Source organism: Buteo buteo, chromosome Z, assembly GCF_964188355.1.
Source record: "Buteo buteo chromosome Z, bButBut1.hap1.1, whole genome shotgun sequence".
Taxonomy (NCBI): Eukaryota; Metazoa; Chordata; class Aves; order Accipitriformes; family Accipitridae; genus Buteo; species Buteo buteo.
The window spans coordinates 20,159,987-20,173,803 of NC_134204.1; the positions used below are offsets into that span (position 1 = coordinate 20,159,987).

The following is a 13,817-nucleotide window of genomic DNA, read 5'->3' on the forward strand; positions in this document are numbered from 1 at the left end:
TAAATTCTTGGATGCATTTTCTCCAGCTTGTGGTTGTTCTGCTCCCACCACTGAGGTTTGCTTTTGTAAGGACTGATTTTTCCCTTAATGATGGAGCCGGCTAACTCGTGTTTCTGTCCAGAGAGAAACTTATGTTGCGTGAGATACCTCTATTCACTCCAGCTTTTGTGGACGAGTCTCAGTTTCACTGCCTTTAAAGGAGTTTGTGCTCTGACAGCGTTTGTTTATTTTTGGTGTTTCTATGCTGACATTTTTATTTAAATTACTCCACATGTTGCACTCTCACAGAGTCTGACCTTTTTCCTGCATTGCATTCAGGCTAATTTTAAAGGCTGATATGAATTCTATTTTTCATACTTACGTAATGATTCAGTTTGCTTTCATTTACAGACGTGTATCTATGCATTATCTATCTAAATGGCATTAATTAAATTAATTAATAAGTAAAATGAAAGTAAAATGAAAAGGCTCTCTGACACGGACAGATAGGAATGTTGAAAGTTTCACTTAAAGAAGGAAGATACCCAGCAAACAGGTGAGTAAAAATGCATGCAGCAAATGGAGTATAATAGGGACTTGCTGAAAGAGCTGTGCCCTGAGCAGGCTCTGGAGGCATCTCCTTTTGTTCTGGGGCTATCAGCAAGCGCTTGTCTAGACAAATGTCTGGGAGAGGAAGATGGGGCAGGAAGGAGGGAGTCTCTTCAGGTGTCTCTGCCTCAACACAGTGTAAACTTCATGTAATCCACCATAAATGGCAGTCAGAGTATGTTTTAAAGGTTATTACAGTACCCCCATGTAGGAAAATTTGTCTTGATACCAAAATAGCAAGCACCCTTGCCTCACCCATAACCGAGTCCTGCAGTGGTGGTGTAGAGAGGCTGTGTGCACAGTGGGGTGGTGGTCCCCGTGGCTCTTTGGTGCACATGCAGGCACGCATGCTCTTTCTCTGATGCTGAATCTTCTGAAAACAGGGGAAAAAGCTGCATCCGTTCAAGCAGGAAGAGTTTTGCTGCCACAGGTCTGGTCCAGAAATGGTCCTCAAGAACCCTGTGTTTGTTCCTAAACTGAATGGGCGTGTAGATTGGTAACAAATGCGTGTCAGTGGTGATTACTTATCTGGATGGTGCAGTGCAGTGATTCAGGCTGTAGCAATGCATGAGAACTGGCTTCCTATTAGCAAATCCCAGCGTGTTAGTCAGCCCGCAGGGACAAGGAGCCTGTAATTTGGGCCTGTTTCGTGTGGACCGGCTATTATGTGGCCCTGACCGACAGGAATGTGTGCCAGAGGGCACTGGGATGCTGACCTGCCTGGCAGCAGGTGAGCACTCAGCCTGCCCATGGGTCTGGATTTAATGTCCCACTCAGGATTGCGGGTGATGGAAGCACGAAACAAGCATCAGAGCTTTTGCTGAAAAAGGGACAAGTGGGAGAGAAGCCAAGGGGACTTGCTAAACTGTCAGAAAAGAAATACTAAAAAAATATGTGAGTACTTTGGCAGCGGGTAGGAGCTGGGGCTGGAGCAGTCAGCCTGTCTGGCTGTTAAAGGTGACAATGCTGCTGCCATCTCCTGGCATGGCCCCGGTGGGCTGAATGGGCCCTGGCATGCTGTGGCCAGGCTGGGCTGCCCAGGACCTCCCAGAAACGCACCTGGAAGTCCAGGAGTGGGGCCATGCTGCGCTGCTGAGAGCAGCAGATCTGTAGCACGCTGGGTCCCCACATGATGCACAGGCATCCTGCCCACAGTCCCAGGATGCTCCCTCACTGGTCCCAGTTAGCTTTGTCGGTGTATGTCTGTTGCTTGGCTGCATCCTGGAGGTAATGAGTGCCCCAGGCACTCCCAGCCCTGAAGAACATTTTCTGAGGAGCTTTATTTGGGATTTTGGTGCCCAGAACCTGCTGCATGCCCAGGATAACAGGCAGTGCCAGCAGTCGCAGAGGACCGGCTTGAGCACTGGTGGGTATAGGTGGATGGGTCCTGCAGAGCTGTCCCCGGCCTCCAACCCAGCTCAGCGCCTGAGCCTGCAGCGTGAATTACATGTTAGTGTAAAAGGGAAAGCCAGTGTGACACATAGCACACCAGTGCACAGTGTGTTTCCATTTCGCAGGTGAGCCTCGAGTCAGATTACTGACTCTGAGTTTTGTCCCGTACCTCCCGGTTGGGTCATTTGTGCTCAGAGCCTCCCTGGCTGAGATGGGAATTTCCTAGCTATTTGTAGGAGGTGGGAGGGCTATTTTGGCTCTGCTAGTTATTTCATGGAAGTTGGAGACTGCTGGGAAGACAGGAAGGCACTGAATTACTCTACCATGCACAGCACAAATGCCTGGAAAATATATGCAAGATGCTTTTGCAGAGAGGTTAAATGTTACTGTGATTATCAGCAGTCACAATGAAGCCATTAATTCCCCAGCAGCCCTCCAAACACATTGCCCTGCGAGGTAGACAGGGCTGGCAGGGCTCCCGTGCATCTGTTGCCCTGAGGCTGTTGCACCGTGTTGCTGCCCAGTGCCTGTCCTGGCTGGACAAATCGGACTGCCCCGAGGGCAGCATGTGGTTAGGCATGTCCCCAGCTCCTCTGTGGGCTGTGCTGGCCCCCAGCCATGGGGATGAAGAACTGGCGGCTTCTGGCCTTCTAATGTGTACACTGTGCAAGTATGTGTTTCCTGTGGCAAGCATGGCATTCCCGTCATTTACTGTCCAGCCTCATTTTGTTTATTTAAACAGTTCCAGGAAGCAATCTTGCTCTGCTATTGGTGAAGCAGACTATGAAGATGAAGCTGCTGCCTCCTCTTCTACATGCACTTCACTCTGGAGTTGTAAAGCACAACTGTGCTGATACTCAGCAGCTATGATCTCAGGTGAGGAGGACACAGAAAAAAAACATGCTCCTCTAGAAACTGCAGGGGCCTTACATGGAACAGTGGTCAGGGAACTACTGTGCAGCAGACTAACATTTTGGAAAAGCAGTCTAGTGTTATATTTGCACCTAATTTAACACCAGGTGTTAACTAGCATAACAGTGACATAGCATTAACTAGTTTTAACTAGTTACTAATTAACTTACTAGCATTAACTAGTGACAGAAACAATTTTTGGTGCTGGGGGTGATGCATAATGTAACACCCCCACCCCCTCACTTTTACATCAGTCTGAGTCTGCTTACACAAATCAGAACTTCAGCCAGGAAGGGGAAGAAGTTGACTTTCCTCAGCTGCCACCCTTGAAGACTTTTGCAGGTGTGACCACCCTTAGAAGATCCAGCTGTGCTTTTTCCGTACTGAGCTGTAAGTTCACTGAAGCCCCATGAGCATCCTCCACCCATTAAAAACAAAAAACCCAAACCCCGGTGAGACTAAGGGTAATGTCAGACACAGCCAGGTCTGTGACTCCTTTCTTGGAAATGGGTCTGTGTGAATAGACAGCACTACACCCTGCTCCTCACTCCCACAGTGTTCCTTAGAACTGTATTTTTGGACGCTCTTCTTCCCCTTTTCAACAGACCTAAACAATCCTGCCTGGAGTGCCAGTCCCACATCTTCAGAGCATGGAGCCTCAGGCAGACACAGTCACCCCTTCCCTGCTGAACTTGCCCATATACCCAGCTCGGTAGCCTTCTGTCCTGGTATACCACAGTCACATCTCTCTCAGGGAATGTGTCTCTGTTGCTTGCCCATTACATAGTGCCCAGACTCTTCTCCTTCTGTGGTTACTACGTAAGTAAGCCTTACAAAACACCAACTCCAGCACACAAGGTACATATGGAATTTTGTTTTGTTTTCTTTTCGCATATTATGTACTAGACAAATGCAACATTCAGGCTCAGTTGGGTAACAGAGGAAGACAGTCAAACTGACCATAAAGTAAATTGTAGAAAGCAGAGTTTATATGACAATAAGCATGCAGCTTGCAAAAGAATGAAGATAGTGTACTGGTATTAAAACACATTTCCATACAGGCACAGCTTATGCAGCAATTTACAAGTTTAACCTCTGGCTGGAGTATGCAAGCCCTTTAAAGCTGGCATTCAAATTACCAGTAGCTTAATCAGCCATACTTACTTAAAGTACATAGTAAAATTTGACTTAATGTTTACATTCACTAGCCATCCAATCCAGCATCAAGGCACTTTCCTTGTTAGTACGTCTGTCCTTGTGTCCCATGCCTCTGCCTACGTAGATGCATATATCAGCACAGCAACATTCGGTGACCAGTAACCTTGACCACAGACTCCTTAACCCAAATAAAAGCATGTGGTTACTAGACAATCCATCGCTGCATCGAAGTGTCAGGCTGTATGTGACACTGTAAACAAGACTGTTGTGTCAAAAAAACACGGCAAGTCGACTGGATCCATTAACGAATGTGCTTTGATATGAAGAAAAGCAATAGGTGTTATCAGTTTCAACACTGCAGAGAATGCTCATCCACCACGCCTGCAGTCACCGGAGAAGAACAGCTGGTGCGGAGTGCAGAAGATGCTTTGGTCTGAGCAGGAGGACACTGAGCTTTCCAGCTGTCCGTCAACAGTTGTGCCATACATGTTTTTCATCTATTGTTACAGAAGTGTGCTTCTGCAGAGTATCAGTGACTTTATTGCATATATCCCCTTCATGGTTGTCTTTGCAAATGAACACAAGTACTGGCTAAGGCTGCATTCTGGGAGGAACTTACTGCCCACCCTCTCTCTGCGCTAAAATTATGAGGTGGGGAGAAGCAGACAATTGTTGAGATCTGGCCCTTAGTCATTGATTTTAAATTTGTTTGTATCAAATGTTGTGGCCTTAAAAATGCATCCTTGAGCATTAAGTCAGCACTGCTTTCATTTTTAGGAATGGCTCAGATTGCACAAGTACTACAAAGGAAACAACAGTGAAAGCAAACACACATGCCTTTTTTTTTTTTTTTTTTTTTAACTGACCCTTTCACTTCTAAGGAAGAGGGAAGAGAAATGGGAATTTGTGAGTCCAGTGCAAGATACTTAATTTTACCCTTCTCCAGACATTTGCACTTATACCTCCACTTTACTGCAGTTTTCTAGATCAAGAGCTAAGCTGAAGACTGTGAGGTTGGCTGTAATTCCCAAATAGCTGTTTCATGACAAAAGACTCAACGTATTTGTTATAAACTGCTTCCAAAGAACATTAAAAGAAACTCTTGGAATTTAAAATGCTATATGTATCCATCCTAGCAACCAGACAAGAGGTTACAAGGGATTAATGAAGTTTTACAATCCATCAGTCAGCAGAACTTTTAAACATAGTTAAAGGAATGTAACCAAGTAACAGTTAATCTCAATTACAACAACTGTCCCACGGCAAATAAACTAGTATATTTAGTCCCATTTAACACACATAAATTAGAATTTAAAATGTGTATGTCCTGGAGCAGGGGCTGACTATTAACAATTTTACAGTCTTTGGAGTTTCAGATCCCACTGTTAAGTCAATACTACAACAGCATATATTGATGTGGGTCTTGGATATTCAAGACCTGGCACTAATGAAACAAATTCAGTTACTGAAGTTTAATCAGCATGCTGATTCCCATATACTGGGCACGCTAATGCAAGTTTTAACCATCTAGCCATGCTCCTCCAGTGTCCAAGAACAGGACTTGGCCCTCACATGCAAACTCCCTCCTCCTCCCAGGGCCAAAGTTTTTTCCAGTCCTGATAATAAGCATTTTGCTAGGATGCTGTAGCACAGGCAGGCACGTGCTTGTCACAAACACTCCAGAGCAAAGTTTAGAAAAATTTTTGCTCTGCTGTGCTTTGCACTGCCAGGTTAAGGCTTTAGTTTACTACAGTTGGGCATATGAAACATAATGCCAAGACTTTCACTACTGTGAGAGAGGATAGTCCCAGACTAACTGCCCTGAAAGCAAGCCAACACACCTCAGAAAACCACAACAGAACTACAGAGATAAAAACATTCACTTTCCTTGTAAACAGAGGAGCAGTTAGCCTGCCTGCACTTAAGAGATATTTCAAATATGCTAATACAGGAAAAATACTTTATATTTCTACTGGCCTCCCTTTCCTGCCACCAAAGTAACAAGGTCTTCACAAGTATTCTCCCACCCCTACCTGAAAAATTCCAGTCCAGGAAAACAAGATGGACATGAAAGTATCAATAGTGAAGTGTGATTTTATTTTAATAATGCCTTTATTTTGTAAAGTGCACCATAATTATTGGGGCGGGCGGGGGGGGGCAGGAAGGAGAGAGCTTTTTCTTTTATTACTGTGTTAGGGCCAAGTTCAGCGAATTTCAGTGGATTGCTCTAATTACATTACAGACACTCTAAAAACCTGTATGCAACTGTTTGATACAATTAGATAGTTATGATCTAAAGTACAAAATCAAGTTAAACTCTGAACACTGCATGATATAATATTTGGCACACAGGTTTATAAACAAGCTGTAAACCTGTTCTTTATATGTATTGTGGCTTCTACAAGCTGTTCAGCCACCAGTATCTCCTGCTTAGTCTTTAATGCTTTAGCCCTAGATAAATGCACAAGCCTTAAAGATAGGGTACAACTCTACCAGACAGACAGAATTCTCTCTAGGCTACACTCCTGTACAACTCTGAGTTTATTACCACTGGCCCACAAAGAAAGAAAGATGCCAGAAGTGACAGGCCAGAACTCTTGTTAGCACAGACCTTTAAAAATACAAATCTGCTGATGCTGTTTAACATTGGAAATGGTCCATGATTAACAGCAACAGAGAGAACAAAATGCCTTCCCTTTACACAACAGAAAGGCAAATAGCAACTTCAGGAACAACTGAAGTTGTCCCTCAAATATGATATATACTATATTATCAAAAGTTAGTATCACTTGATCACAAAACAACAATAAAAAAATCCCCAAAACTAAATCATCAGTGTGTTTTTGAAAACATTCAGGCATTTGAAGCAATGTTCATACTAAGTAGCCAGGTTGTGGCCCACAGTATTTCAGAGATGAGCCAGAGGTGGATTAGATGCACACAACTGCAGGGCAGTTCTAATATGCATGCAAACCACTCAGAGACTTTCCCTTTTACTTATGGTTTCTACAGGCACTATGAAGTTTGCATAGAGAAGACAACTCATCCCCCAGTAAAGTAACTATTATTTTCCAAGAGGAATGTGTTCTGACAAAGGAATGCTCCTTCAGCCTCTGAAAAAACAAAAGACAGTCTCTGCTGTCTCATGACAACATGCTCTTCATTATGCCCTTGCCCTGTGGGATGGAGTTTGAAGGTGCTGGGGTGGAGTGGGGAGAAAAGGAAGGGGACTGGTTTGAAGAAAGCTGTAGTTATAGTAAGCTGCAACATAGTCTTTTAGTTTAAAAAAGTGCCCAATACAAAAAATACTGTTGGGAGAAAGGAACTGTAGAATACTGAAATGTTATTAAAGATTCTGCATTCTTTATCTGTTTTAAATAGTCCAGACTTCAAGAGGTAATCTTATGAATTTACTTTAGCATTGCATTTTTTTTTAACAAAAGCAGAAGACACATGTGAACATTTATATGTAGACCTGTCCTTCCATGCAAGCTGGCAGACAAGGACAAGGGAAGTTGAAATGATAGACACCTGCCTTTCCAGGGCCTTTAGCAACTGCTCTGCAGAACAGCAGCACCAGAGGTCACAGCAAAAAAGGTTTCAGGTGGCCTTAAATACATAGTTCTTTGCTGAAGGAGAAATAAAACCTTTGTTTTATTCTCACAACACAGCATTTAGTGTTTCAAATTAAGGTCTTATTAGTGTCAGATTAGAAAGCTGACTAGACTAAGTTAAGGTTAAAAAAACCCATCTTTATAAGAGTGCCATAAACTTCTAGTTATCATTGGAGAAGGGGTTTATTTTAATGTAATTTCATTTTTCTTTAAACCCTGGTAGAGGCAGTCTCCAAGAAATGTATCTTCTTCAATAAAATGCAAACTCTATGAACAGGGGAAAATTGAGACCTAAGGAAAAAAGTACAGAATTTTAACAACCACTTAAGTCTTATTTGTGGCTCATGATTGCCAATACATACATACTACCAGTAACATTCAAATTCAGGGTATAGGTTTTGTTTTTTCTTCTGAGACCTTCAATGACTTCAGTGCTTTGTTTTTTACTGCTTTCAGTTTCAAGGAGGACCTGCAGTATGAACAGTGACATTACAGCACACTAATCATTGTAGTCAAGGTAGGAAGAAGGTCATATTTCCTTTCTCCTGAGCAGTTAGAAAAATGATAAAAACTTACAGCTCATTACTTGCCTCTCAAGATGTATACAGCAAAGGTGCACTTATTAAACAGAGGCAATTTATATGACCAGAGAGGTATGGTATAATCAGACAGTGATTTGGGTAAAAAAGACTTTAAATAATCTGGTTTTTTCCTCTGGATTTTTAAACTTTTGAACATGGGGCTGAACTGCTGTGCATGAAGTTGCAAGGCACATTTTTAGGTCAAATTATTATATAGTTCATGTGTACACATATCTAAATGTAGGCAGAATATCAATTACTATAGTAGTATTCAGAGTCAAGCAATCATGTCTTCTTATTTGCACACCATAGCAAGTTCTATTTCATTTTTGTAATTTTTAAACTGGGATGAACATGATTTGCATGTCTAATAAGCTGGAAACTTGAGACACTGGGCCAAGTCAAAATTCAGAAAGTCAGTCAAGCTACTGAAAAGTATATGACAAGTATTCTTCCATGTTAGAATACTAAGTTTCAGTCTTACACAAAGATGCTCCAAGCAACTAAAGCGGGCTTTTTAGGCTTGTACACTGTCACAAATCAAAGTATTTCTTCTAGGAGGTCTATTGGCCAATGTGATTAATCGAAACTTGCCATTTTCAATCATGTCTAAATCTGATAATACACAAAAATTCCAAGGTAGCACAAAGGCCTTGTTCAGCTATCCAGACATAAGATTTTATGTAGTGCATAAAAGTAAGTCTCCAGTAGGTCTGGACTGCAAATTTTCCACAAAAACACAGTCCTTATTGTACTTTGTCAAATTACTCTTCACTTGAATTTCAATATTTCTATCTGCATTCAGATAAAAATACCTAGCTTAATTTATCAGAAACACAGGAGAAAGTGTGAACAGGCACTAATGAAGGCCTAAATAGAGCCAGTCTCTTCTCTCACTGAGGCATATAGCCCCCTTGTCTCACAGTCTGTGGGAGGTAACTTTTTGGCATTTCATCAACTGACAGTGGATTTCCTTCCACTGTTTCAGGTCTCACAGTTTGTCCTTCAGTACTTGTCTGTAAAACACCTAAGAGAGCAGCTTCCTGGGTATTTTTTTCCAGCCCAAGGCCCAACAGCTGTGAACTCTGACCTGAGATCTGCAGTTGTGCAAATCCAACAAGATCCCCCTCATTAGCAGAAGTAATTTGCTTTGTTCTTTCAAAGCATGGCCTGTCTGTGTTGGTTTCATCCTGACCCCCATTTTGTTTGAAATACTGCTGCCTCTGTGTTGTACTGTCACTTCCTCCAGCATGATCCTCTGACCTCTCTTCTGAATCTAGCAGTGGCTGAGTTGACTCAGACCTTGAAAAGACTTGTACAGGTGTTTGGTCTCTGTAGCCATTAAGTACTACAGTTGAATACTGTACAGTGCTTGAAGTGTTTTGTGTAGTTTCACCTTCGTCACTGTCAGAGACACTTTGCCTAGGAGAAGACATGCACGAGGATCCTCCAATACCACTGCTGTGCCCTTCTGAAGTACTTTTTTCCTTTTTAAGCAAGTCAAAGGGTTTTAGATCTTGTTCTGAAAAAGACTTCTTGTCATCAGCTTCTATTTCTACGACGCTTACATCTGTAAAGCTGCCTTCTGGGTACATCTGATCTTTGGAACTAAAGTTATGCTGAAAGAAAGAGATGGATGTTGCCTAAGAGGAAGGTTATGTTAAAAATCAAAACCCCATTAAATATCTGCATTTTTATTCTGTAATTGTTTTGAATTTATTCATGTAAGTCTTCTGCTTACTAAGTCTGGCAATATCTCCAAAGTATCTGTTAAGAAATGAAGGACATAGCTTTGTTTCCATTACAAAGTCTTAGTTATGCAGCTACTCTAAAACTATGGTGGGTGTGCAAGCTTTGCTCTAATTTTAATTATTCTTAAGAGCTGTAAACACAGAACCATTTGCTGTGCAGCACAGGAACATTCTATATTGAGAGCCATACATATGTTACTCCAATAACATATTCAACATCACAGCACTTCTTCATAGAAGTTAGCCACAGTTTATTGAACAGAATTTGCTCTGTCATTCACCCCACATGGGGCATAAATCTCCTCACCCATGAGGAACTCTTAGAGCTTTCCCTCTCATTCATGACTTAACTGTGCAAACAAGTCACTTCAGGGTTTTAAGAATGGGAATCATGAATTCTGTTTACTTACTCCCAATCTCCCATGAATAAGTAAAATAATTAGGACTTGACCTTTCCAATTAGTAAACTGAAGGTAATTCACAATATTAAAGCCTGCTCTATGCTGTGAACTTGTGCTAAGGGCCATGTATTTCTAATGCTGAATCTATTGATGCAATAAAGTCTTCTAAATATATCGTATCACAGTGTCATGAAACTTAACATCCAGGTTTTTTTCCCTTGAAAACCATGTGTGCTAGAAGACAGAAGACTCCCACTGGTTGGTTTATTGGGAACCTTGTGGACTAGGAAGATATAAGATGCAGAAGGATGAGTATTACCTTAGCTGGAACTTGAGGAGACCACTGGGCAATGTTACTCTTGGATGGATCAGGGACAATAGGCCAGATATGCTTTTTAATTCTGTAAAGGATTAAAAACAGAATAAAATTGCAAGAAGCACTGCCCAAATTCCTAAGTTGATAGGAAGTACTGCATAATCCAAGACACCACTCCCTTATATAGGAATTTTGCAAGAGTATTTATTTCCAAATAGGAATGCTTCCTGCACTTCTTTACATCTTTGTAGAAAGCTGTACTACTTAGCCAAACACAGCACTGTACTTACAACTCTTCCACACATCAGATGTAGCCATCCAACACAAGGCAAACCAACCAACGGTAACTGTTACTGAGGGATTTTCAAATTTACAGCACTCTAGAATCTACAGCAATTATTTAGGTAACGTCTATGATGCATGTCAGTATAAAAATACACTGTTGCTTCTTGAAGATAACTATCACAGCTGTCAAAATCTAAGCCAACTTCACAGATAAAAATAAAGTGAAAATATTTGAAGAAAAACTTGCTTGGTCTTTTCTAACTCTGAACTCTTAAGAATGTAGTAACTGTTACTTAACAATAGAAGTTTCTGTAGATAAATCACATCCAACCAAACTAACTTTCAAACTGATACATCTATCCTGCTTTTTACAAAGAGGCTCCAACACCAGATCCTCTGTAGAAGAACTGTGAAGAAGGTTGCAAGATGGGCTTTTCAACTGATGTCCATTAAGAACTGATTTTAGGAGCAGCAGGGAGGTCAGAAGGAAAAGGGCACAAAATAATGTCTTTAATTAGAAAGAAAAGATAGTTGACTGCACGGGGGGGTGGACGTGGGAGAGGTGCTACTCCTTGCCAGGGAAAACACTTCAGCAATACGCTCTCAGCTAAAGCCACACAAGAGCTCTGGCATAGAGGGAACAGGAGGAGGCAGGATGTTTCCCAGCAGACAGTGAATAGGCACAGAGTTTGACTGAGGTTATGGAAGGTAAGTAAGATGTTAGCCTAATTTTTTTGGCTGCGAAGTGTAGAGTTTGCTAACACTAATTAAATAGCTCAAATACAGCCAGAAAAGAGATCTTCTGTGCTTCACAAACTAGGGACCATCATTTCACGCTCATATGATGACTTAGAAAACAACACAGACAGTACGTCCCAACCAAAACCCAACAAACCTAATCCTGACCAAGTCTAACAAGAAAAGCAAGAATTTCCTTGCAGGATTGAGTCATGGAACATTTAGTTTGAGTGCTAATCCTTAACAGCAAGAAATTAGTATCAGAAGATGCCCTGATTTTTCAAGGAAAACACAAAAATGTTTATCAGCAATCAATGTATGCATGTTTTACCTTCTTTTTCTGATCTAACTGCAGAATATTTACTTGTTTGTATTGAATTATTGCCACCTCTGTTATGCCCAGAAATATCAGAAGTATAAGAGAAAGACTACATTTATACTTACAAGACTACATTTATACTTACAAGTCACGTTTGTTGAAGCAGAACAAAACTCCAAGGAGCACAATCAACAGGAACGCTAGACATACAGGTACAACTATGGCTTCAATTTCTCCTTTACCTGAAGAAAATGAAGAGAAGCAGTTATAGCCCACTTTGGCTCTTAAGGAACTCAGCAGCAGCATACATTCCCAAAGTGACAGGGAGAATCTGAAACTGAACACACCCACAGGGCTCAGTCTTAAGCTTCACCTTCAGAAGAACCTTTTCACCATATGAAGACAGCCTGTTGGTGAAAACATGAAAAGCTCTGTCCCAACAATCTAATGCCTTGCACCAACAAAAACCACACGTTGCTTAGAAGCTGTAATACTGACAGAGCAAGTAATTTTACAGTTTGAACAGATATGACAGTAACATCTATGTGAATTAATCTGTGGTCCAGATGTTTCAGTGCCCTCCTGGCTGCCATAACACATCGTGCTCAAGTAAGTAATATAAGCAAAGTCACTAGTCATCCATCAGTTTATTCTGTACACAAAAATATACTCTGCCTGCACTTAAGGCTGCATTACTGTTATGTATTCCTTCCAATGCTACACACATTAAGTAAACCTTACAGAATGTTTAGAGAAGAGCAACACTATCCAGAAAAAAACAACACCAAACCCGCTGAACCTGAAGAAGTGCTTTCCACACCTAAGTTTGGTTAATGTTTTTGCTCTTACCATTACAAATAGGAAGCACTCTCTAAAGCTGAACATAAAATAAATTTAACTCTTCGAAATGAGTCTCGGTAGAGGACTGTAGCAAACCTTAATAGCGATATGAATGAGAATGTGGAACCTGAGGAAGGGCTGTAAGAATGGCATGTGCTGACTGGCACCTAGATTAGCACATCAAGATCCCAGCACACCTCTGCAGCTTCTCATGACACCCATGTATCAGGATAATAAAGGCCAACCTACTTTCAGATTAAAACAAAGACTCTGGAGTCTTTAAGACCATGGTAGGAGCCATCAGGCACCAGAGGAGAAGACAAGGGCACTGAGTAAATCCCAACGACTCACACAAAGTTGGGGCAAAAGACTACTTTAACCTAAAGTATACACAAAACACATCCCAAACCAGCATGTTTGCCAACATAAAAGAGCAATCCAGGGGACCTGCAGAGGACAGCTTGTCCTCTGTACCATCAGAAGAAATCCTGACTAAACTACCTCTTTGTGATTGAGTACTAGATAGGCTACCTGGATATCACACACCTTGTGAGTATGACTGTGACTGAAACTTTTTTCTTTTAAATTAAATCACCTTCCCCTCCTATCAGATCTTGCACACAGCCTTGCTATACTGTTGCAACATTACTTCTCTGCCTTACCAAATTTTTGTGTAGTAAATGTAAAATCGGGACCACTCCTGCCTCCTTCATCTGTGTATGCCATCATCCGCACCGTATACAGCGTGTCACTGGTTAGAGAAGAAAGGGTATATTCTGTCTTGGAAGGATCCACTGTCACAGCTAAAGAGAAGAAAAAATTTATACTACTTTTCCATACAATTTATTAGATCTCCACAAACACAATAGCATTAGGACATCACGCCTTCAGGTGTACAAGATAGTTTTAGTAGAACGCATGG

At 41.5% G+C, this 13,817-nt stretch overlaps 1 protein-coding gene across 5 annotated transcripts in view; it reads right to left on the bottom strand.

Annotated features, from left to right (window-relative positions):
• The window catches only part of IL6ST (interleukin 6 cytokine family signal transducer), a 63,253-nt gene that overhangs the window by 23,691 nt on the left and 25,745 nt on the right, over positions 1-13,817 (bottom strand). For 3 of the 5 annotated variants that reach the window (XM_075021569.1, XM_075021568.1, XM_075021570.1), the window contains exons 13-16: positions 13,558-13,698; positions 12,201-12,297; positions 10,717-10,798; positions 3,752-9,864 (exon numbers count right to left, since the gene is read on the bottom strand). In XM_075021569.1, coding sequence (XP_074877670.1) covers positions 9,139-9,864; positions 10,717-10,798; positions 12,201-12,297; positions 13,558-13,698 — 1,046 coding nt within the window. In that variant the 3' untranslated portion in view covers positions 3,752-9,138. Of the gene's footprint in view, positions 1-3,751; positions 9,865-9,941; positions 10,013-10,716; positions 10,799-12,200; positions 12,298-13,557; positions 13,699-13,817 lie in introns of those variants that run through there. The other 2 variants (XM_075021572.1, XM_075021571.1) reach the window with 2 other exon arrangements.